The sequence below is a fragment of the Apodemus sylvaticus genome, chromosome 11 (assembly GCF_947179515.1).
Source record: "Apodemus sylvaticus chromosome 11, mApoSyl1.1, whole genome shotgun sequence".
In the NCBI taxonomy this organism is placed as follows: Eukaryota; Metazoa; Chordata; class Mammalia; order Rodentia; family Muridae; genus Apodemus; species Apodemus sylvaticus.
This window is the reverse complement of record NC_067482.1, coordinates 59,133,536-59,160,230: the sequence shown is the minus strand read 5'-3', so window position 1 is coordinate 59,160,230 and position 26,695 is coordinate 59,133,536. Positions and strand designations below refer to the sequence as shown.

At 37.5% G+C, this 26,695-nt stretch overlaps 1 protein-coding gene across 1 annotated transcript in view; it reads right to left on the bottom strand.

The window, feature by feature from the left end:
- Positions 1–10,164: 10,164 nt before the first annotated feature.
- Ppargc1a (PPARG coactivator 1 alpha) overlaps positions 10,165–26,695 on the bottom strand; it is a 131,153-nt gene continuing 114,622 nt past the window's right edge. Inside the window, exons 11-15 of the mRNA XM_052199701.1 lie at positions 26,289–26,393; positions 26,009–26,129; positions 16,319–16,440; positions 15,824–15,975; positions 10,165–11,336 (exon numbers count right to left, since the gene is read on the bottom strand). Coding sequence (XP_052055661.1) covers positions 11,233–11,336; positions 15,824–15,975; positions 16,319–16,440; positions 26,009–26,129; positions 26,289–26,393 — 604 coding nt within the window. The 3' untranslated portion in view covers positions 10,165–11,232. The remainder of the gene's footprint in view (positions 11,337–15,823; positions 15,976–16,318; positions 16,441–26,008; positions 26,130–26,288; positions 26,394–26,695) is intronic.

The window sequence follows — 26,695 nt, the reverse complement described above, 5'->3', positions numbered from 1 at the left end:
AAACAGTTCAATTAACTTAAGTGTGAAGACATGTGCTCCAATGTTGAGAAGTTTAATTGGTTACTATTATGAAAAGTAACTTCTTGTGCTGGGGCCTCCAATTCTTCTCCCTGGAAGAACATGACCATGCTCAGGTGTCTGAGACTGGTATTCTGACAAGTCTAGCAACACACACACACACACACACACACACAGAGAGAGAGAGAGAGAGAGAGAGAGAGATACATACACAGAGAGATACACACATAGACACACACACACACCTACATAAGGTTTGGTTTCTACTTTCTGCTATGATTTTATTGCTTTCTTTTTCCTTGGAAGAACTTTATAACAATCCATAAACAAGGCAAAGGTACGGGCCAAAGAGTCAAAGATTTTTTACAGCTATTGCTTAAATACATTTATAACCATGAGCCAAATTGATAAATGTAAAACAAAGAGGAATGTCAAGAGCACAGTGAAGTGTGATTAGCTGGAACAGGGTGGCAAGCTTTTAAAGCAACTCCACACACCCAAGAAAAGGGTTTCCTTCCATCTTCCATCAAAGGCTCAATTGTCCCGATTACATTTTTGTTAGAAAGCATAACTGGAAAATTGAAAAGGATATGTGACATAGGAAAACACTATGCAAACATTCAAAACACACAAGGTAATTCTATATTGTGCTTTTGGATACATGGAGAAATGAAAAAGTCAATGGAAAAAATACAAAGAAGCTACTGAATAAGGTGTAAAGGAGACAAAAGTGATTTGTTTTAGGGACAGTGTTGGGGATGGAGAGATGTCTAGCACTTGCAGCTTTTGTAAAGGGACAAGGTTCAGTTTCCAGCACCCACATAGTGATTAACAACTGTAACATCAGATCCTATGAAATTTGACTCCTCTGGTGTGCTTCAGGCCCCATGTGAATGTTATATACTTACACACATGCAAGCAAAACACTGAAACACATACAATAAAAACTATTCTGTAAAAAGATAAACAATTTTAAGAATTGTCAGTAAAATGTTGAAATACCATCAATATGAGTGGTAGTTCATGTAGCTCCCTCCTATCACTGTATGCATTTACCTGTTTATTGTTAATTAATGGAACTTCTGTACCCATTATGAAAACCCCACATTTTAAAAAAATGTCAGGTCAAAGACTTCCAAAAATTAAAAATCAATTAACTTCTTTTCTTTACTAGTTCTTAATTTTAAAGGACCCGTTTCTTCCTGAGCCTGATCACTGATTGGGATATGCCACAACTCTGCAGGATTGAATACTGAGGCCCTTTCTTTCTCATAGTAAACCTAGAGTGTATGTATGGTCAAGTTAGCACAAAAGAAATCCAGGAACACATATTGCAGAACCCTTAGGAAGGTCCTAATCATTTGTTCCCATCAATGTAGCCACTGAAATGAGGACATATCTGCTCAAAGGATGGATTGTTGGTATGTCCACTGCTTGTCAGGTACCCCAGCCTTAATCCAGAAGCTTTTAAATCTGCTTAAAAATTATAGTGAGCTACTGTATATGATATATTTTTATTATTATTTAATTCTTCAGTGGTAAGGAAACAGCACCTTAAACCTCCAAATCTTCTTTAGTGTAATTATTGGATTAATAATGGCTATAACACAGACCTATCATAGATTCCTTAACAAACCATTTAAAGTTTTAATTAGAAAATGTTGCAAATCCATGTGTTGGTTCATGCAAGTACAATACTTCAAATGGAGGCTGTGCGCAGTAAGCTCACAGTGCAAGATCCTTCCTCTCATTGAGGATATCTGGAATCAGTCTTCTTAAGCACTGGTCATAGAGATAGTTCTGAGTTAAGAAAATTATTTTCTGAACTTTCTGCATTAGGATGGTATAAAAATAATACACACTTATTGAAAATTACACTTTACATTTTTCTTTTCTCTTATGCTGCTGTTGATCAACAGAATTACTCTTTGTGGCACTGGATCAGCAGAAAGATTATACTTCACAGTGATTCTGGAGCACAGGAGAGAGGTGACAGTACTCTGCATTTTCTGGTACTCCTCAACTGTGAAGGAGAGTACACGTTTGGGATGCTTTCTGGCTAAATGATGTTTTCAACTTCTGATATGTTTATTGTGATATATTCTCTACTTCCCATTGCTGTACAACATATTTTTCAGAAAACATGGTAAGTTTTCTTGTATGTGTGTGTGAAGCTCACACAGAGGCTCTGAATGCCCTACTGTTACTCTTAGGAAACTTACATTTTAATATATTTTTTGTACTGGTAGTTAGCTAAAGAATAGGATTCCCAACTATTCCCTCCTACTCCTCCTACAGGCTGCAATCTCCTGCATGTTGGAATTTCATCAGTGTAGAGAGGAAGGATGTATACTTGGAAGGGTTTGGATCCAACCAAATGGAAACAACAAAGCTAAACAATTGTTTAAAAATAGTCAATTACCTCTAACAGGCATTTTCCCCTTTTAAGCATTAATATTTTATGCCTGGAGGCATTGTAAATTGCATGGCAGTTTAGGGAAACAAATTTTGAGGTCAGTCTAACTTCGCCCTGTTCTAGACAGCAATTGTCCCAAACCTCTACTTCCTCATCTATAAAATGGGAAGGGTTATGTTTCTCCCTTGTCCTCTGTTTATGGAGACTAAGAAAGTGCACTGTAATCACTGGGCGAAGTGAGTGTTGAGATGGTAAATCATACGTGCTAGCTGATACATCTGTGTAACTTTGAATATCTTCAGGTCCTCATAGGCCTCTTATCTACTGCAATTTCAACTTGAAGGTGGCTTTTCACGTGTGCCTTCTTTCAGTGAAAGCTTTATCTTAATTGGCAAAGAGAGTATTTAAGGAATAGTTTCAGGTCCAGCCACACCTTTACCTGAGGCCTGATTTCTGGGAAATAGCAACAGCCAGGCCTGTCTCATAGTGGGCTCTAGGAAAAGAAGTCTCCTAAGTTGATTATTTTTCTAAGTGAAATTAACAGTGCAAAGTTTAGAGAACAAAATGCCTTTCCTTATCCCCGATGCCAGACATTTACAGATGCCCATGTTAACTAAGCGATATGCCTTTGAAGGGAGGTTAATATTAGAGTCTAACTACTGACAGCCTGCCAAGATCCCTTGTTGCAAACAGCTATGTGGAGAAGGAAATAAAAAGAACCAACTGGGAGAAAAAAAGAAGTAATCCTCCTCCTGAAATCTTAAATGAAATATGGACTGTCCTTTGTGTTACATGTGAGGTGGAGTGGACCTTATGTTTTATAACTGCACAACCCCAATGCTTAAATGTTGTATCTGAAAATCTACCTACATTCCTATCAATCTGACAGCAAGGCAGTAAAGAATACTTTAGTCAGACCCTCTAAGCAAACACAGAGGCAAGTCCACTCATGGATTCAGTCTTACAGTACTCATTCCCTCATTTATAGACCAGCTAACTACCTGTACTTCTGCTTATGCAATAGCAAGGAATGTGTAGACATCAAAGGCAATCAGTCCATGATCTTTCTTTGCCTACCTTGCTTTGTACATGATGTTCAAAGGTGTTTGATTAGCCTTCTATTTACTTCTCTTTCCTTCAGATGACCTTTCTGCTTGGCCCATGTGATGGTGTGATCCACTGGTACCATGCGACAAAGGAACTCTTGTGAGTTCCCTATGAATTATTTCATCCATTGGGCTTATGCACATATACATGTGTGCTACAATGCAGCTGCTATTAGAAGTGGGAAAACACAGAGCAGAACTAGGGACATCCAAAACTGCTGAAGCCAAAGAATGGGTCATGAATTTGAAGTTTTCCCTGCAATTATTTTCCTGCTGGAAATCTACATTGCAATTCAGACTATTGACCCAGGGTACAGCCACTCACAGAATTAACACCAGGATGCTTTTTCCATCTTAGTACATGGAAGAGTATTAGACCATGGGTTGCTTTTGATCATGGAGTTACATGAAAGAGATGTAGCTATATCACATGATATACATGAAGATTACTAACTTTCCCTTTCTGGATTGTAAGGCAACTAATCCTCTTTCTGTGATAATGGACACTCAGCCCTGCCAATGGCTAGGGACATGCTTTCAAGGGGTGATATCTCTAAGCCATAGGAAATACTCAATGAAAGATTCACTTATCGATGAAGAATGGCTTTACTCTCTGAGTACTAAGTAAGTCTTTTAAGTGTTCTGTGAAGCCATGGTAAGAATAAGTGGGATACCTGATTGGAAATGAAGAGAGAAAGTGGTAGCACAATTAGAGACAGCACCAAATCATCAGGAACACCAAAGTCAATCAAAGGCAAGAACCTGCGAGTTGCCTTAAATGATCTGCTGGAGGGTACTGTGTGGGAATCATGCAACTGCACTTCTCTAGTCAAGTAGTATTGCTACAAAGAAAGTTGACCGTAGAGTGCTTAACAGCCTCGAAAATAAATTCCCTCCGATTAAGTAGTCTAGTAATCGATGTAGGACTTTACCACTTAACATTCCTTCCTTCATATTTAATTTCAGCTTGTCCCTGAATGCCATCTTGTTGAAATCTATCAGAAAGATACGTGTGTGTGTGTGTGTGTGTGTGTGTGTGTGTGTGTGTGTGTATGTGTGGTAGGGAAGAAAAATTTTCCTACATGCCCTGATGCTAAAAGTCCAGCAAAATCACAATATTTTTTTCTCAAGCACCCTAGGATTTTCACTAAGAATTCAGCTTCTTCCTGCTAAAAGTTAATATATGAAAATATATGAAAATGGTCAATATGCAAATTCAAATATCATACTAGCTAGCTGCCTTCAGTAAATGCTATATGCATAAATTTGAAACAATACAATATTTTAAGATTCCTGATTATAATAATGCCTTGGTGTGCATATGTGCATGTATAATTATGTTCATTTAATTTAATCATGAAAATATTATAGGATCATTTGATTTTTCTCCTCTAAAAGTTCACTCACATTTTTTCACAACTAATGAATTCCACTTTGCCTTGTCCATAAGTCTTCTGGTCATATGGAAGGAGTATCAAGCTAACAGGGACATGGTTGTGCTGCTCTGGAACTGTGGACATCAAGAAGGCATAAGGAAGGCAGCAGTAACTTAACCTTAGTCATTGAGTACCTGCTGGGCTTTTCAGAAATGCCCAGTCTTGGAAATATTCAAATTTTATGTTCATTTCTTCCTGCAAGTTCTCGGTGTCCTTGAATGCTGAGAATTTGCCCTGGGGCAATCACCTGATTATACAGCTTACAAACCCTGGAAAGCAGCCCATGGAACCCACACATTCCACATGCTTCACTGGAGTGCAGCTTTGGGGACACTGTGCAGTTACAGAATCACATGCGAGAGCTGAGGACAAGAGGGAGAACACTTAACTCTATGCACTAGACAGCATCCCCATAAGAAAGAAAGAGAAAGAAAGAAAGAAAGAAAGAAAGAAAGAAAGAAAGAAAGAAAGAAAGAAAGAAAGAAAGAAAGAAGGAAAGAAAGAAAGAAAGAAAGAACAAACGAACCATGGAGAGATGCAAGCTGACCTGAGGGGACAGATTGTCCGCCTTCTCTCACCAAGGAATCCATGTATTCCCCCATAGAAAGGCTGTTCCTTCCCCATAGAATGCTGCTCCATCCCCATAGAAAGGCTGCTCTATCCCTCAACATATCACTAGAGACCAGTGGGAAAAAGAGGTTGCTTCATATCCATCAATTGAATCTATATAACATCTTTTCCTCGGGGATTAATTCAGCTTTTGATTAAATCTTTCTGAGATTTAAATCATGATGTGACAAACCTCCAAGGAACTTCTCTTTGAGCTGTGACCTTCTTTATTAGTCTCTGTTGTTAGATAAAGTACAAACATTGATTTGTAATAGTGTATACTGAAAAGGGGGCTAAGAAGAAATTGCACACTATGATATTAATATAAAGTAAATATTAAAATGTAGGCTTTGTTTTAAAAAATCCCATAATTAATACTAGTCAAAACTGGGTATTCAGTAGCACATGACTGATAATGTTCTTGGGGCTGCAAATTACATCCAGAGGTTTGCTAAATAACCCCACTAATAAGAGATTGCAATATTGCAATGTTGGAAAAGAATTTCAATTCAACAGCACATTGTATAGTTTAGGTAGCTTTAATCTTGAAGACTTTTTAAGTGAAAAAAGCTCTTTTAAATAATCTATTCCTATTATGTTTTTGGTTACATTTGGTTTTGATAATGATTTTTGCCAATAGTATCATCAAGAATGGAAGTGATTTAACATTTTGAAGGTAGTATGAGACAAGTCATTGTTCTCTCATAAGATGTTCCAATACCAAGCTAGCTGCTATGACTGTTTACAATTCCTGTTACCTGTCTACCCATCCCCCAAAGGTTTATTAGCATAAAATTTAACTCCATCAGAAGAATCTGTTGATATCTTGACAGCATCTACCAAGAAAATAAAAAGGTGTCTAATACCACATAAGCAATAATGGAAGGTGAGTCAGGTCTAGTATATTCCCTGGATCTCAGAAATACTTAAAATCTATAGTTGCAGGTGACTGCAATACTTTCATGACTTAACATTATTTTTTTTTAATCTAGCATGTTGACATGGCTAATTGATGACTTATACTATTAATATAGAATGTAAGTAGTTCCAGGGAGAGTGTGTCCTGTGTTATTTGCCAGATTTTAATGCATTTGATACTTTCATCATATTTTAATATTCACATTCTTTTTTCTAGGGGATTTGGTGGGGTGGGGGAGAGGATACACTTAGTTGTGATCCTCCCAATGTTGTGTTTATACTGTTCTTGAAAAGCAAATATTTGAGTGCAGAGAACCCTATGAGGTTTGAGAGGCTCTAGTAGTAATAATGCATTCTGTCATTATGATCACTACCAGCTACCAGACCCAACACACAGCCTGAGAGCAAGACATATCTGCAACTACCAGCCCATTTCCTACACCAGTCTGGTAAGAAGTGTAGTACAAGGCCTTTCTCCTGATGCAAGTCATTGAAAGTATCCAACCTTTCTATAACACTCTAAACACTATGTTCCATTCTAAATATCTACTTGATAACCTTCTAGGCAATTGCTTGTCCTTAAAAGTATATAGTTCCCAGGGCTACATGTACACATAGAGTGAAGCCACTTGATAAAGCTGCATGTCCCTTGTCACCTTTCAACCTTTGTTAGAGAAATCAACACACCTGCCTTTCACACATTGAAAAGACTAGGGAAAATCTGGGAGGTGCATATGTCCTTAGAGCTAAAGAACATCCATTGGTACAGAAAAGCTGGGAGAAAGGAAAGAACCCGAGAGGAAATCGAATAACAAGCAGTGATGTGTACTGATCTGAGAGACATGCCAACCATTTGGTTCCGATAAATAAGAAGAGCAGAAGTAGATTTGAAACATTCTTTTCCCTTTATTAGCTCAGTGAGGCTGATGTGTACTGCACATTAAAAAAAATCACAGGAATTTTCATACAATGAATAAAACCACAACAATACATGTAGAATTGGCAGGTGGAAAAGAGCCAGCAAGGGCTCAAACTAATCACTCACTTTCCCTCTTCAGCATAGTTCAACCAACAGTATCACACTTTCACCTACAAATCTTAAAGTAGCTCCATCAAATCTGCAGTTTTCACATTATTGAAAATGTCTGTCACATAGGTACAAATTTAGAATCATCACATTATATTACATGGCTATTCTAGGTCATCTATAGATCAGATCTTAGACTACAGTGATTGAAGTTGTTCGTACAGCCATCAAATAGGACACATGATCATTACCTACTGTTAGCTCACATCTAAAGGCATGAAAAGGTTTCCTTTTTTTCAACTGACCCAAACACTTTACCCCAATAGTGCCAAGTTCCCTCTCTGCTGCTTTGAATGTTGACAGCCCAACTGTTCTCAGAATCCTTTACAAAAACTGAGTTGTTGCACTAAAAGAATTATTTTGCTACATTTCTGTTCTTTTTTTTTTAAATAAAAACCCCGCATTTCTAAAGCACCAGTTCGGGTACCAAAATTGTAGATGTAGTACTTACCACAGCATGAGGGCAATGGCCCATGGTCATCTGAAAGTCTTATAGATCTATGCTGAAATTTGCCTCCCCTGATGGCGGGGTGCATGTGTTTGTTGGAAATATTCTCTCCCACAAAAAGTAAAAAAAAAAAAAAAAATGAAAGGAACACAGCTTACAGCTTATATTTTGATGGGCTACCCACAGTGTCTGCATAAGATACAAAAGCTTCACTAATTTTAGATGCAATTTGAAGTCCACAGAGGAAAACTATCTTCATGGTAACAAGATTTGTCAGGCCAGAGGGTGAGGGAGGTCAATGAATCCTCAACATGACATCTGTAGGGTTGTCTTTTGATAAGTAAGAAAAGAAACCACATATTTCAGTCATGTCCATGATCCAGGGCAAACAAGAGAACGTATGTATTTAAAGTTGGATCACAAAAATTTAAAGGCAAAATAGAGAACGCATCTGGTCCTTAAACACATAACAGGATTTACTAAATATTGATTTCTTAAAAATAATTTATTGCTCTTAATAGTCTTTTTATTATTATTCTACAACAGAAGATACTCAAAATTCAGAAAGAAAGACTGTAAACTTTAGTTTGGCGTTCACAAAGAGTTAAAATACCTGCATTTAACCTACAGAACAAGAATTAGGCGGATTAAAGATGTGTTACTGTTGTAACGCAGAACCTGTGAACACAATTCTTTTATTTCATAGTTATTTATTGCTTTCTATCTACTTAGAAATAATAAGCCAAACACTTGAGCAAGCATCCGACAGGACAGACAGTGGATTCACTCAGAACACAATATGCTGGTGATAAATGAACGCAGCTGTCAAAATTAGCTGCATTGGCCTGGGGGTGGGGGTAAAACCCATTTTGTAAGATCGTGTTGGGTGAGAGAAAAAAAAAGAACAGTTAAATAGTAGGCCTATCACATCTTCCAGAAAATTCATGTCAGCCAAACAGTAAACACATCTCAATTTGGAAATTAAATACACACTCCAAGGTTTAGTGATTTCCATGGCAGGGACTCCATACTTAGATGAAATCCTGATGCTCAAAATGGAGGTTTTTTTCTGACATTTACTATCATTATTATTATTAAATTTAGCAGAAGCAATGTCACCAAGAACAACATCATGGTCATATCAGAGGCCATGCTAGTGAGAGATGGAACACTGCTTCTGCGAGAGTCGAGTTTCCCAAATGAAGAACGTACACTCCAACCTGACACTCGCCATGCACCCTGGGTAGAAAGTCTACACTGACCTTATTATTTTCATCATCTCATAATTTATAATAAATAGGCTATCTGCAACTGATAAATATGTCTCTTTAGTAAACAAAGGAATGAAACATCAGTTTTTTACAGGATGTATAACTGTAAAAAATACAGATTAAATACCATCATCATACTCTGCCAAGGGAAAGAGATACTGGCTTCAAAGATAGTCTTCAGACACACATTGATTATTGTAAAAATCATACTGTAATTATTACCTCAGCATTTTGTATCAAATTAAAACCACAAAAATTAAAACAAAACAGCATTTTAAAAAGATTTTTTTGACCTCTAGTTTCAAAACTACTGTTGATAGAGAAAATAAAAACATTTCTTAATGGTTCCCCATTGAGAGACTTTACATAAAATCATGATATTGTCTAGAAAAATTTTAGATGAGAAAATTTCATTCCCCTAACAAATCCAGTGTATAAAACTTCAAAGAAAAACAAGCAACAAGAAAATGTGGAAAAATATTGCAGAAGTGGTTAATACCTTGAGGGGCCTAGGAGTTTTGTTGTAGTTGACAAGATGCTTAATTTGAAGCTCACATAAGAAGGGATGGATGTGCGTGAAGCGCCATTTTGTTGGACTTGCACTCAACGGACACACACACACACTGTCTTTTGTTTTGTTTGTTTTGTTTTTTTACAATCAAATATATATAAGCAGTAAGTTTAGCTTCTAAATATGTTAGTGTACAATAATTGTTTCACCTCATAATTACATTTGAATATTCTTGATTAAGAAAAATTTAACAGTTTTGAAAAGAAGGCTGCATTTACAGTGCATAGCTGTAACAAAAAAAGAACATAGTTGTAGAGTATGTACATAAAATAAAAATACTCCATTTAACATCTGTAAATACTTAACTACATCAGAGAATGTAGCAATTACACTATCTGAACACATCCAGAGAGTTCTACTCAACTCTCAGTAGTCATGTAACACCACATCTGCTCCTCAGAAGGAACCACGGAACACACTCCCCGCTTGACCAATGACAAGGCTTTTCAAAATTTGCAGTGGAAGATCAACATTTTGGACATATACATAGGTGTCAGGACAAAGGACAAACTACAGAAACTTCAAAATGTTAGGAAAGTTTAGCATCTGGCGCCTGCAGGGTCCTCTCCTACCCAGATTCCATGGCAAAGGAAAGAGACAGAAAGAAAGAGAGAGAGAGAGAGAGAGAGAGAGAGAGAGAGAGAGAGAGAGAGGTGGATATGAGTTCAATGGAACCTGTAGTATCTTCGGGATTGTCACGTGATCATTACATAAAGAGAGGGAGCTTGCTGCAGGTCTGTTTTGCACTTTCAGGGTTTTGCACTTTCTGAAAAGACGGTACCGGAGGAGGCTGACAACAGGCATCAGCAGTGTCGTTTTAGGGTGGTTTGTGAGTTTTCTTTCCTTTTAATTTATATTTATTTATTTTCCTTTTGTATAGAATACAAACATTTTGAAGTTGTAGGTTTTAAGTGTGTCTTCATGGAAACGCTGCCATTTGAAGGGGGTCGCCCTTGTTCGTTCTGGTCAGGTGCCCCCAAGTCCTCACATGTGTACACATGTACTTCCCAAACAAGTACACACACACACACACACACACACACACACACGCACGCACACACACTGTCACCAAGAGCCTCCAGGGAAAGCAAAGCTGTCACCCGTGAATAAGCATGTGCTTACTGGATTACTATTCTGTCTCTTGCCTCTTCAGCAGCTGTGTTCATGTAAACCGTTGTTGTTCTTGTTCTGCTATGGTGGTTGTTGTTGTTGTTGTTGTTTTGCTTTATTTTTGTACAGAGAGTGTAAAGTAGGAGAAATTCCTAAGTATGACTTGCAAGAGTCTTGGGAAAGGACACGCTGTCCCGTGAGGTATTGACCATCTCTCTGTCATTCCTCAGCCTGGGAACACGTTACCTGCGCAAGCTTCTCTGAGCTTCCTTCAGTAAACTATCAAAATCCAGAGAGTCATACTTGCTCTTGGCGGAAGCAGGGTCGAAATCGTCTGAGTTTGAATCTGAAAGAAACACAAATCAGGTTAGATGCACCCTTTGCTGTTGGCCTTTAATACAATTCAAGGTTCGAATCAATGTACTTAAAAACAATGCCTAAATGTTATTGGATGTATGCATGCAAACAGAGAAAGGAGTAGTTAATTTTCAAAACCAAAAACCTATAGGTTTATTGTATACCTAAAAACTCAAAGTATACAGGAGTAGTAGATTTAATATTTGTTTAATATTTAAGATCTTATAAGTGACCATTTTCTCTGATTTTCGCATTTTAAGTTGTTTGCCAGTGGCTCCCCAATAACATAGAAACAAAGGTACAGTAGAAACTGGAAATAATCTTCCCATTCAATGGATTTAACTTTATTGGGCATAAGATTCTGTTGAATCGGAGGGATAAAGTCCTTCTATAATGTCTTGTATTTTTCACCTAGCTCAAATCTGATTTTATGGGAGTTCCCACACTTTATTTCAATTAAATCTTTTTAAGTAGTTGTATTTAGCAATGTGTGTAAAGTAAAAGTCTAATAAATACTTCTAATTATTCTCCATTTGTATCTACACTAAAAGGTAGATAGTTCATGCAGGTCTTACAAGTAAGAAAGGGTTTCTTGAAAATATAACCAAAGTCTCCTATGAATGAAATATAACCAAAGCCTCCTATGAATGAAATATAACCAAAACCTTCTTCCAACTTTCTAGGGAAGTATTTATTTGAAGGGAAATAAGCCCTTTCAAGAACAGATTATCAAATTCAATTAACCATATAAGCACTTTGTATTTATCCTAAGCTAGATTACAGTGTAAAAATCCATGGTAGGAGTGTTAAAGGAAAGAATATGAAAACATAAAGCCAAAAAAAATATATGCTTGGCTGAGGCTGGGGGCGGAGGGTACAGAGCTGGGGAACTATATAGGGCATACGACATCAGGGGACCAGGAAGGGAAATTTGTTCTAGAAGGAATTTAGAGAAGAATTCCATTGTGTCTGTTGGATTATCCTAATGGTAATCCAAAATTTAATGCTCTCTATTATTGTTGATAAATATTCCAAGTGTTGTGAGACACTATTTCTCAGGAGTTTCTTGACTGTGAAGTACTTCACATTGATGCCCACTTAGACACATTATGCTTCTGAGTAGGCATCTCAAAGAGATATTCTTGTTGGATAGGTAAGGTCATGTATGAAACAACAGCAGCAACTCCACCATGCCGTCTCATCTTGAGGAGAAGATATTGGAAAACAATAAGATATAATGAAAAAATATGGAAATAAACTAAAAGCTACTCTCTTCGTTTTCAAAAGAAATTGTTATAATGATTCCATACTAACAGAAACAAAAATCATCACCTCTGTATTTTTAGCAACTGGAAAACTGTTGGCACAATGTAGGTTCCCAAATTAATGTTGTTGAGTGGAAGCATTAATCTCAAGCACACTCACACTATAGAAACTATAGCTGAAAATAAATATTCATATAGGATCTGGGAATTAGTTACGATAAATAGCAAAGAAACAGATATTCAATATCTGATATTGTAATATACTGTTTGAGTACATAATGAGTTGATGATGAATGTAGTTTTTCAATTTTCATACATGCCTGAATGTGATTCCTATGTATAATTAATACTTAATTAAAGCTATTGTATTCTTAGTAGAAATTCACCCTGTTCTGATCCCATCTTTCCTGTATAACATTTTTTTATTTAGATTTGTTTTCTACATTTTATATGCTACATTTTATTTTGCTTGCTGATATCTAAGTGCATGCCTCCTACGGTGGAGGCCAGAAAAAAGGTGTAAGATCCCCTTAAGCTGGAGTTATAGATGATTATGAGCCATCACTTGGGTGCAGAGAATCAAACCACGCCGTCTGAAAGAGCAATCAGTATTATTAACTGCTGATCCAAATATGCAGTCCTGTTTAACATGTTAGTATTATAGACATCATTTACCAGTTTTCTGGTAAGAAAAATAAGATGTCTTTGGAGGGGTGACTTCACTTGGAGAAGCAAATAAAATAGGAAAAAAGAATCTATCTAAAGTGGCAGCACAATTTCCCATCTCAGTAAAATTAATATGCAGTGGGTTAGTTTTGTTTAATTTTAACATAGCTATGAGCTTCCAATCTCTTTCTGCTTGGAGTACATTATTATGTTCCTTTTATTTAGGGATTATATGTGGCTTGAAACATTTAACCTAAATTCTTCATAGAAAACAAGATAAGACACTTGAAATTTTTATTGATCTCCAAAGCTACAAAGCAATCTTAATATTTCTGTTTAAAAAAAAAATTCAAAATCTCTAACTTCCTATTTCTCACACTTTTAGTTATAACCTATTTCTTTTATATTAGGCATCATGACGTCAAATTCTCCACAGACATTTAACACACTTTCACAACAGTATGAGATATAATCAGAAGCTAATGAAGCTGAAATGCTTATCCATGGTCAGCAGTGAGTCAGGTCGCAAACACTGGGGGACATCACTCTAGTTCTGAGGCTCTTTTGTCTACGTCATACATGTCTTCAGAACATCCACACTGTGATGACTCTGATATGCTTTAGGGGGAGCTTCAGTATCTCATGGTATTGCAATGTGCATCAAGCATGTGCTTCAAACAAACAAACAAAAAATATAGTGAGTGTGCCTAGCAATGGCAAAACTACCATGGCTGCTGGCTAGGCAGGAAGATAGCGAGCTGAGAAGGAGCATTCTTCTTAGAAAGATTTCAGCCAGTTCAATTTGGAAATACCATCCAGTCCTCCCTCTGCCATGATGAATCGTGATCTAAAGACCCCTCTAGGTAACTTGTTTTAAACTCTAGATGTTGTGAGAGAGTGGAAACACCCTAGCCTCCATCACTAAAGAAAATAAGTCAAATCAACTCAAGGCTTCCATCCGTCTTGACTGTTTTTATCAGCCAACATTTGAACAAATGGTTTGCCAGGTTTTATATTTTCATCCCTAGGCCTCTATCTCTCCAGCAGTCAGCTTCTGCTTCCCTGTTTCCCTCTATCTATTTAGCTTGTGAAGTGAATTATAGCATATTCCCCTGAACGATGCACAGCACCTGTATCAATTATTCCAGGAAGACACAACTGTGCTAGAAGGGAGAAAGAAATCCCAGTGTTTGGTATTCACATTTGTCTTTATATAGTATAAGAGCAATTGGGAATGGATAGCTAATAATGCAGAGGAAGAGATGCATATGTTAATTTTATCCTTATTATGAATTAATTTAAAATAATCATGATATGCACATTTGCCACCTTTCTTCACTCCTTCCTCAAAGAATTAAGGGGCATATAATGCACATGTTAGATAGGGAATGGCACGCAATGGAACAAAAATTAAAATTAGAAAGGAAATTAAGATGTCCATTGTACCATTATTCATAACATCAAAAATAATAAAAATCGAATACAAATAGAGTTACAATTAATTATCTAATATAATGATTCTACATGTCCAGCAAAATAGTATGTGCAAACATTAAAATATGCACTTGAGTTATTTTTAGTCCTGTGGATCACATCAGGAAAGTAATATATGTGTTATTGCTAAAAAGGTTATTTTAACTCCACGTACAGGTGTAAGCACACGTGTGCACGTACATATCGTGGTCTCAACTACAAGAAAGGGAGCAGTCTAAGGCAAAATTCTGAAGTTAGCTGGTAATAGTATCATACACAGGTAATAAGCTCATTAGAATTTTACTTTTCATCTAAAGGGTCTCCTTTGAACAGGAAAAAGCAAATAGTTATATGGATTTTATTTTAACCATATGTACAATGGGCATGATAACGAAATAGACTTCTTATTGTCATTTTGCTCTTAAATTATAAACGTTTGCAGAACTTCCTATGCAACATGTGAGATGTGCAAACACTCCACAAACTCAGTTTTTGTTATATTTTATTCTCAAAAAAGTAAGTATGTAGTTATTTAGCTAGTGAACTTCAGCTTTCTCTTCTCAAGTATAACTCTAATACTTCAGAAATAATGAGAGTGCTTCCAAGATCTTGGGACATGATAAGGAAGGAGAACAAACCCCTGGTATACCCTGTGCCCCAAAACAGTGACAGTTTGAATGTATTGGAAAGGATTGAGAGCAGGCATGGAGAGAAAACACAGACTACGGAAACGTGTAAAACCGGAATGAATGTAGATTCGTAGATTCAGATATGTAAAACACATTCATACACAAGACAATAATACACACACACACACACACACACATGTCAAGAATGGTGAAGGCTTAGCATCTATTCACAGAGTACAAGAGCATCTGCCCTTTGTGGCTCAGACTTAAGCACCTTGCTTCTGAAACGGTCTCCTGCAAAAACAAAAGAAACTGCGTTCAAATATTCCCTTCAAGAAAGCCGAGGGATAGCCTAAGCTAAGGTGTTTGTGGAGCCTGCTCGCTTCCATGTCGAGCTCTAAGCTATGGCTTCATCCTTCCTTGTACAACAGTCTATACCTTACCTAGGTCTGCATAGTTAGACTTGAAAAATTGCTTCCGTCCACAAAAGTACAGCTCGAAGTCGGTTTCGTTCGACCTGCGTAAAGTATATCCATTCTCAAGAGCAGCAAAAGCGTCACAGGTGTAACGGTAGGTGATGAAGCCATAGCTGTCTCTGCAGCGGGCAGGGAAGAGACACCGAGATCTGGTTAGGCAGCATCGGCACTAGGACTGCTACCCCTTCTACTGTGGGAGACGTCACTGGGGCCAGCGTCTCCGACACCACATCCATTTATCAGTGTGATTGTCCTGTCAGGCAGCTAAATACTTATTCTGAGACAGGAAATCTCAACTAGAAAGATTAATAAATAGGGATGAAAGAAAATAAATAAGGTTCTGAACTCAACTTGTCATCTGTCAAAGCACTTACATTGGCAACTCCCATCCCAGTAATCTTAGGGTCATAATTTTTTACATACGTCAGCTTCTAAACAAGAAATAATTTTGAAGATTCTCACCCATCATCGCGCAGATTTACAGTGCATTCCTCAATTTCACCAAAAACTTCAAAGCGGTCTCTCAGTTCTGTCCGCGTTGTGTCAGGTCTGATTTTACCAACGTAAATCACACGGCGTTCTTCCTATAAGCAAAAAGGAAGGAGAGACTTTTTCTTGCTCCGGAGACAAAGATATGCCTCTAGAAGCAACCACGAGCACATAATAGTGGGCAAAATCTCACAGGGCAATCTCATTAGAGCAAAACGGGACACTATATTAAAGGAAAAGCCACATAGGGACCGAGTTTGGTTTTTCGAGCCTTAAGTTTAGGCTTCTTGTTCACATTTAAGCTTTCTCCTCCATGGATCCTCTTTCCGACCTTTTCTGTCCCACTCTTGTCTTTCTTCACACAAACCTTGTTAGAAAAGACATTCATGTCATGAGTGGCTTTTTTTTTTCTTTTCAAATCACTGAGCGGATAGAAGTATCTATGAAATAAGTGAGCCCTTATGACTTGGTTAGCAATCTTCAGAATTGGTACAATAACAACCTTAGCTAACAAAAGTATTTAACTTTCCATCAACTCAGAATTCTAATCAGAAAATAGACAAGCTTTGAAATCCTTAAATGGTGGGTGTTTTTTTTTTCAGATTTGTTTTTTTTTCCCCCCTGAGACAGGGTTTCTCTGTGTAGCTGGTTTCTCTGGCTGTCCTGGAACTCACTCTGTAGACCAGGCTGACCTCAAACTCAGAAATCCGCCTACCTCTGGTGCTGGGATTACAGGCGTGCGCCACCACCGCCTGGCTAAATGGTGGTCCTTAATTACTGATACACCAAAAAGTTCCTGAAGGTACATGCTTAAAATACAATTGTTGGGCTTTATCCAGAAACTAAACAACAACAGCAACAAAAAATCTACCAGGAGAAAAGCTTTGACAGTCTTCATTTATAGCAAGGACACCACAGAGATTCAAAAGTGTGTGGTCTAAAGACAATCATTTGAGAAATAGTCTTAAAATGTAGGCCATCTTTAGTATATATAAGTGAAATAAATATGATCATAATGTAGAAGTCATTAGATATTTGTAACCTATAAAACACAGGAAGATTATATTGTTGCCTGAAGATAAGATACCTTTCATAGAAATTTGGGGTTTATTCTTAGGGAGAAAAATAATTTTGAATATTTTGTCCTAAGGAGGGGCCAAATGCAATTATGTCTCAAAATTGAGACCATTTGAAGCAAATAAAGAGACTGCCCTTACCAAATAATTTATGTGTCTACCCAAGACAGGCAAACAAAATTAACTTGAGGTTGAAGAAATTTAAATTTAAGGCAATGTCTGGGAAACGTGAGGTTAGAATGCAGGTTCAGTTGCCCAAGAGGTTTTTTTCTGGTTATATTATATCTCATTCTTGGAAGCTGCAAAAGTCACGTAAGGCTTCAGACAAAGAGAAGTCCACTGACATATGTTGGCAGCTTTTCCTTTTTCATAGATACTAGCAAATGATCTGCCACAGAGTGAGCACTTTCTAGTACTTTTTTTGAGGCAGAACTGAATGATCTGCATGTTCTGTAGTTTCTTGGTTGGCGTCTAGTCAGCTAAGCCTACTCAAATTTACCATAAACAACAGTGGACTGAACATTTTCATCAGGAGCAAAAGTTCTTCCGAGGTTCAGATTACCAGCTACCTCCTTAGACTTCCTCTAAACCTCTTAAACTTGAACAACCTTGCCAAATCAAACTCTCTAGGTACATATCAGGAGGCCAAGAGAGAGCACTAGAGTCTCTGGAACTAGAAATACAAATGGGTGGGAACCACCACATGGGTGCATAGAATTGAACTCGGGTCCTATTGAACTTTATGGCCATAGTCTTTCTTCAGTTTGTCTTCTTTTTTCCCTCCTCTGATGCTAAACTTCCAACTTTTCTTTCTGTCTAGTGAAATAGTCCTCAGCTTACATACCCATGTCAATGTTTAATCTTTCTAATTTGTCCTTTTCCCACAGATAGAATGGGAATAATTTTCAACAGATCAAGAGGGTTCAGTCGTGGCAATTGTCCTCTAAATAAAATGTATTAGTGACCTCTAGTATCTTTGAGAAGACATCTAACTCGTTAACAAGCCCTATTAGGTGGGCCCTTCAAAATCCCAACTTGTCTGCATGGACTTTTTCCCTACAACTCTTCGTTTCCTTGACTTGTGTTTGTATGATGAACTTCTACATGGCCCCAGTTACACTGTGTTTCTTCCATCTCAAAGTCTTTGCACATAGTGTTCCACTATAACTTGGACTATATTTCCTAAACTGTAGCCCAAGATGCTCACGCAGACTTTCTAGAATTACATCAAACTCTACAACTGTTTCATTTGAGACTGAGACTTCAGGTAAAGTGCTATTAGCTGATCTAAAGAAATCTGTATTTCCTGTGTAGTCCTCTGTTTAAGTACAATTAAATCATTATAGTTTTGTGTCATTGCACAATGTTTCTCTCTCCTTATAATGAAGAAGGTATGGGATTAGAGTCTATATCTTTCCTTTGGCCCTCTTTATGTTAAGTATAAAAGAGAATCTCGATATTTGATACAAGATTAATTAAAATCAATTAATATTTCTACCTTATCTTTTATAAGTACAATTATTTTGCCTGCATATATGCTTGTGCACCACATGTCTACATGTGTGCCCGATAGCCATAGAATTCAGAAAAGGGCATTGAATTCTCTGGAACTGGAGTCGTAATGGCTTTGAATTACCAAACCAATCCTTTATGCTCTTCAAGAGCCAGCATATAGTACTCTTAGTAGCTAAGCATTCTTCCAGGCACCAATTAATACTTTTTGATGCTAAACCATGCCAGAGAGGTCTTTACTTTCTGGTATATTCCAATACAAGACTGGTGCTGCATGGGTATGCCTCTTTATTAAGGGAAAAGCTCAGCCTAGGCAACTTAGGTGAGTGAGTTACTACATGGAACAGACTAGAGGGTGAGAACTACTCAATAGATGATTGTTTCAGGTTATTATACAAGCAGACTTATTTTTAAAGGAACTCTAAATCAGAGGGGAACCTGAACTCAAATGGTTGCTATACATTATGCCTCTGACCATGGCTATCAAGCCTACTAACTGACCCAGTGAAGTAAAGCAAGCAGACACATGATTCATTTCCATGTAGACTGTATGTCACAGCTGAAGGCTAAAACTGTATTTCCAGAGCATCCAACACCGTTGGATGGTCAGTAGCTAGAAATGGTTGGAAAGGCTCGAGCCTACGCAATGCTTTACATGAATTATCAAGGGAATCATAACACAACATTCCGTTCTATTTATTCATCCAGTTTCAGCCCAACAGCCAAATGTGATGGGACTGTTATCTAAACTTAAACTTCCTGGCGCCAGCTTTCATGGTGTTAGGCTTTTTTTTTTTTTTTTTTTTTTTTTTTTTTTAATGACCCTTTTAGGAAAGTTACTACTGTGTTAAGAAAGGAGAGGGAACTGCAGAAGAGAAAGAAAGAAATTGAGCCATAGCACAGAAATTGCTCAGCTGCCGTTATGGGAATACACTCAGCCTATGTGTTCAAGGAAATGTGAACTTAAAGCTAAAATCGACCATATGTGCAGACATATTGGGACAGTTTCTGAATTGCGCCTTTATACAAAGCTGTATGCAACAATGATCTTCACAAAAGACGTAACCCAGAGGACCTTTTCTAGGACCGAGAGATTCTGCCCAGGAGGAAGATAGAGCTCGAAAGAGTTGCCCCTCTATTGCTCAAATTGCCCTTTTAAACTACCAGTTCCTTTTATACACCACAAGGATGGGCCATACTGTGCTACCTTACAAAGAGCAAAAGATTGAGGAAGAGCTGGAATGCTCTCAAATGTATTGAAGTCCTTTGTTTCCCACATGCTAAACATGAAAAGAAAGAAACCCTAAGGTTTAGACCTAAAGGCAAAGACAAAAATCTATGTACGATTGGCCAAGATTTCCAACAAAGAATCAGACTTTGAACATGCTGAAGTTGAATTAGAAGGATGAATAGAGTTGCTATCTTTAAAAAAAAAATGAAACATTTGCATCCAATTTTTCAAGACATTAATTTCTAAACAGAAGATGAAAGGAGAAGAAATCAAAATGCTTAATAACATTTCCAACTTCTTAAGGGCTGGAAGGAACTCAGAACCTTTGGAAAAGGCTGGTTGAAAAATTATTTTCAGACCAGTTTTTACTATTGAGGAGGATGGAACATTTATCAAATAACTTTTAGCTTCAATTTTCACAAAGGCTAGTTTGCTGATGGGGTGGATAATAAAACTGAAGATTTATGTTGCATTAACCGCTGCAGTAAATCCTCGTTACACTAAAACACGGGAGATAAATAAAGAAAAAAAATGTCTGACAGTATTAACTGACTTTGTATTACTAAAATCTTTATCAGGAAGAATAGAGCTTGCTGGTTAGCTGGGAAAAATCAAGCAATGGTTGTTTCTTATGAAATAGTAAGTGATTCTCTGTAAGAGGAATTTGACTGAGGAGAGATGGGAAGCAGTCGGACTTGACATTTGCTGAGCACTATATAGGCCGAGTCACAAGTTAGATACTTTTGACTGGATTATCTCAGGAAAATGGCCTGTTTTCCTAGACACCAGGGTATCTAGTATAATATCAGGTTTGGTTCCCAGCACTTTCATTGGACACTTGTAATTTGGTGTAGCATAAAAAATGTTAATTTTTCTTTCCATACAAAGAGAGCTCCATTTAAACCTTCAGAACAAAAGTTTTTGTTTTCAATTCCAGAGTAGTAGAAACTTCAGCACAAATTTTCATGGTACATCTAGGGTGGAGGCCATGCTCAGCATGTAAAATCCCTGTGTTGCACACGCAGACCCCACCAACAAACATAACACACACACATATGCACATACGAGCACATATACATATGCACACACATGCATATACACATATGCACACATGCACACGCACAAACACACACATGCATACACAAACATACACACATACACAGTTTTATGAATATTATGCAGAACTGAACAGTCTAGTTAAATAATTTTTAAGTGGTAATATAGTTGACAGCCAGTTAGATATATAGCTAGTCAGAAAGGAAGATTAATTAAAAAATGACTGAAAAAAAATACTGTCCTTGCTCTTAATGTTGAGTACATTTAGGAAGTAGAGAAACAATTTACTAAATGTTTCTGACTAAAGTGTATTTTGGAGACAGAAACAAAAATATAGCATTATGAGTTCTGAAATTACTACTAGGCAAATACTATACAGAATCTTCCAGACTAGAATGTAAGGTTACCTTGAGTCAATCCAGGAACTAACAACCAAGTAAAAGCTGAGATGCAACCAAATTTATAGATTGATAATAGTATTCTTTAAAAGTTTTATTTGAATATAATTGGAATATAAAAGTTGCACTATTCAATGTAAATATTTTGATGAATTTGGACATATGATTTCACCAGCCAAAACATTGCTATAATAAGGCATTAATTTTCTTGTTTCCTTGTGTTTTTTCTCTCTCTCTCTCCCCCGTGTGTGTGTGTGTGTGTGTGTGTGTGTGTGTACTTAATATGAGATCTAACATTTAAGTCTATCAAAGTGCACACTATAGGAATGATGCTGTAATCAATCCTCTAGCAATTCTTTTCCTTACAAAACAGAAAAAAATTCCAAATATTGAACTTAAAGCCATGACACAATATATAGTTCCCTTTAATGAAAATTTCTTGAAAAGCCTAAATACTACAAAACCATGCGAATGGGCTTATATAGGAAATTGGACTCTCTACTGGAAGAATAACTGACATAATACATTTGAGAGAGACATTCATAACCAACAGTTATGAAGTGTGGCTTGTGGATCCTTGGCTGTATAGTAACCAAGAGAGGAGAGCTCTGTGAGAGGCCAGCCACTTCTCAGTATCTTCGTTGGGTTTTAAGCACTGAGCCATATCATAATGTCTAGATTTGTTCTTTAAATTAACATCCCATTATCATGTTTTCTGGCAGAAACTGTACAGATTGCAAATGGAATTGGACTTGGATTTCAGCAGGAAATTAAAACAGTGACAGTTCAGACACTAAGTACTAATCTCTGGTATTCATAGCTCCAGTGTAATGTGAATTATTTTAAACTTAGGGGACAGAGAAAGGAAGGGAGTCAGTTGGCTTTTGAGATGGTTTGAATGGAAGCCACAGGAAAACAGACACTGGTGCCATGGTAATCTTCAATCACGATGGAGAATTCTGTGTTTGCAGTTTCTAATTGTTAATGTTCCCTTAGCTTTATGAAGATTTGCTTAAACTGGGCTCTATTAAGACTTCCAATTCATGACAAGCATGTAGACCTCCTAGACTACTTTCCTTGAAAAATTAAGTGTAAATGCAATGCAGCCCACAAGACAAAACTGAGCACTTATTTTGTAAACTATCAATGAGCACATTGTAAGATTTCTTAAGTTTTCTTCTGGAACTTCAGAATTGCTGGTTCCCTAGGTACATAATTGCTCTGGTTAGTAGATTGTGCAGCATTGCATTCAAGACATCACAAACACAAGTGGCTATTCATCCCACTACTTTTAAGAACACTCAAAAACTGAATAGAAGTCACCTATCTAGCTAACTTAGGTGGCCTATCTTGGCTTCCAGAGGTACATCCTGAATGGAATTTAAAGCAAATGAGTTAGTAATCACTGTAGGCAAGCTGTGCTCAAGCCTATAAAAGTGGTTTTATTTTTAAATGCATCATGGCACATGAAAGAAAACCTTTAGGATGGAGAGAAGCAAATCAATTACAAAAATCTTCCTGTGGTTAAAGTCATTACACAGCGCCACTGTGTTTTCAAAACAGTTCAAAATCTTTAGCATGAGTTACAAGACTCCAAAACCTTCTTGCCACTGAGATCTATTGGCTGATTTCTGGTCTGGCCTACCTCAGTGTTAAAGTAAAATGACGAAAAGTACCCAGTGTAGTGAACTATTTTGTAGAGATACTTCCTAGACAGAACCTCAATCTTGAATAGCAATGTTGGATAAAAGCATAATCCAGTGTAAGTAATCCAACAATTTCTAAGAGCCACATTAAAATAAAAAGAAATAGAAAATAACACTAATAAAACATGCTAAAACATACTATTTATCACAAAATAGCTAAAATATCATATGACACACGATAGATGCAAAAGCATTTGAACTTCGCCATGGTTGTTTTGAACTAAGTTTTCAAAATCCATTCACACAGTCCAACTTAATTCTGCGTAATTCATTTAGGGTGCCATATTGGACATACTAATTGTCAAAACACCTTTGCCCTCCCCACCTTCAGAATGTTGATCGCTTTCAATTTCCCCTTTTGCTCTTCCTCACCCACAAATCTGGATGACCGCTCTCAATCATGCACCTTAGATGAACCTTCTGTCATGCCACTAATCACATCATATTCCCAGCTTCTACATCTTTATCTGCCAGCTGATTTTAAGCTCTTTAGATTCAGGTACCTCATCTTAGCCTAAATTTACATCTCAAGCACCTGGAGTTACTTGTCCTAAGATTCTAAGACTTCATATGTGTTCAACAGAAACAGTATATAACTTTCTAAGTGGGGATTTAGTAAAAAGAAAGTCTCAAATATGTATGAAGTACTTACTATCTATAAATCACTGGGTTAGTAAATTTGTTTCAGTTCCCTAGGTTTTTTTTTTTCAAATGCCTTTTCAAATCTAAATAAATACCACAAATACCAATGTCAAAAATCTCACCAGTGCCTAGTACTTAATGCATAATGCTTTCATATAGCCAAATTGACATTTGGATTACTCCAAGCCCTCATTCAAAGGGTACTGATAAAGACTGTCTTGGTCTAAGAATTAAATCAACATTTGAGAGACAAAGTGAAGAGGGGAGAGTTTCTTAAGAATGCTTTTGTGTCATCAGAACTAAGGGAAATTACAGGATGTTTTTAGGGACAGTTAGGGCAGCAAAAGCTATGTGCCTCCCCTCCATTATTCCAGTTAAATATCTAGACTTAAATTATTTTGGTAGGCATAAAATAAATACATGTCATTTATTTGCATATTTTTGATTAAGACATTCATCTGGCTTTGATTAGAACTGCACTGTATTTTGCCCAAATGAGCAAATACCCAATATTTAAAGAAAAAAAATAGAACTTTATATGATATGAATTTACAAACAGTAAACGGAACGAGTTAGCAAACATGGTCAATGCATGGTCTCTCAATGTGGTTCTCTTTGTAATGAGTAACAGCAAGTCGTGCTGTGGAAAGGCTTTGTCAGTGATACAGCACTCCTAATGGGAGTTCTGATAATTGTTGGATAAGGCATTAATTAAATACAGCAGTATTAGAAAAGTTGAAATTTTCATTTTCATTAGTCTTCCTAACGGTGAACTAATGACACTCTGGCATATCTTAGCATCACAGCTTATTTGAAAGTCAAGAAAAAAAAATGAGGTAAAGTGTTATAATTTGCAGAATGCCTTTGATTCGGTCCTTGGTAGATCTGGAATTAAATGGCAGGAAACACCCAGAACTTCAACCCAACCATTCAATTATTTCTTGCTTCTGTTGCTTCCAACGTTTATGATTAGCAAACCTCTCATTTAACCTTTCTTCTCTAGCTGATGACTATCAGCTAAGACTGGATTTGACAGCATCGCTGAGGTGTTTCATACAGTTAGCTTATCAATTTTTTATATTACTGGGTTATTTTAAATCTTACAGAAGCTCAACTTCAATGGCTACAGCTTATTTCTTTAAAGCTTGGATAGCTTATATGCAAAATATATCAAATGCTGCCTTGCACAGCAGTGACTTGGAGTGGCTAGCACAGACGGGCAGCAGGTGCAGTGAACCAAAACAGTGCCATAGCTCATCGATTAGCCACAGCTCCCAGGAGCACTATGTTGGGGAAGACCCTAAGGCTCTGTGGGACCTTAGAGGGACAGAGTTAGGTGATTGATTACGAATGTCTGCCTTGGGCATGTGCTGGATTTTGAGCACCTGAGTGCCACAGCTTTTGCCACCCGCAGTCCATGATGGTTAGGAGTAGCACGAGAAAGCTGGGTCCAGACTGCATATTAACAGCTAGTGAAGGACAGTGTTGGATTTTAGGGAACAAATAAGTTCAGCATAACCTGTATCTTCACTCATGAGCATCAGTCAGCATTGCCTACATGGTAGGCGACTGTATCAACCCACCCTCCAGTCAGATGCAGGCCATTAGAGGTGAGAGATGTTGACTTTCTTAGCCAGGCTTCCTCTAGGACTATAAATAGGATGTAGTAGCTCCTGATGATCTACTCAAAGAAAATCATCAGGAAGCAGCTCAAAACAATAACAACAACAACAACAACAAAAACAAACAAAACCACATGGTTTCTAAGTTCTACCAAACCAAAGATACCTTTTCTTTCTCCATTTTTTTTTTCAAAACAAAACTTGGAAGCTAACAAACTTGAGAACTCAACTATAATGAGAAACAGTAATGCTGAAACCCTTTACTTTTCAGATAAGAGGGTCTTGAGACTCTCATATTTTAAAGTCAAAAAGTCAAATATTTTCCATGTGAACAAAACATTAACTTTTAAGTATTGTTTAACCTGAAAAAAATAAAACTTCACAAAGGAAAAGAAAAGGAATTGGCTCCATGCTGCTTACAATTGCTTTCTGCTTCTGCCTCTCTCTCTGTTTGGCCCTTTCAGACTCCCGCTTCTCATGCTCTTTGCGGTATTCGTCCTTCTTCAGCCTTTCGTGTTCACACGCTTCATAGCTGTCATACCTGGGAAACACAACTTCATCATTAAGTCAACCATCTCCATTTGCATGAAAAAAATACATCAGCGTTTGGGAAGGGGAGCCAAAAAGTTTAGGGTAATGTCTCCTCTTCGAAAGGGGGTGGGGGATGGGGAGCTGAAGGAAAGGGACAAGGCCTCATTACCTGGGCCTACGGCTGTAGGGTGACCTCGAACGTGATCTCACATACAAGGGAGAATTGCGGTGTGTGCGGTGTCTGTAGTGGCTTGATTCATAGTAGTAACAGGATCTGGGAGAGAGGAGAAAACCAAAAGGACATTTGCAACTGCCTCTTAGTGCCAGTTTATCGGGACCAATGAGCATCATTGGATCGCCTTTTCTTTCCTAGCGAGATCTTCAGTGACAGCTTGCGGCCAGCTAGTCAGCCTGGAGACCAAGAAGTGATCATCGACTCCTTCTCCATGTCTCAAGTACATGGTACATCTCACGGAGCAGATGTTACCATGGCTCAAGGGAAGGGACTGCTGTCATTTATGAGTCGCAGCTTTCCGGGGATAGGGCTGCTTTCCAGGTAGTGGGAAAAAGTTACAC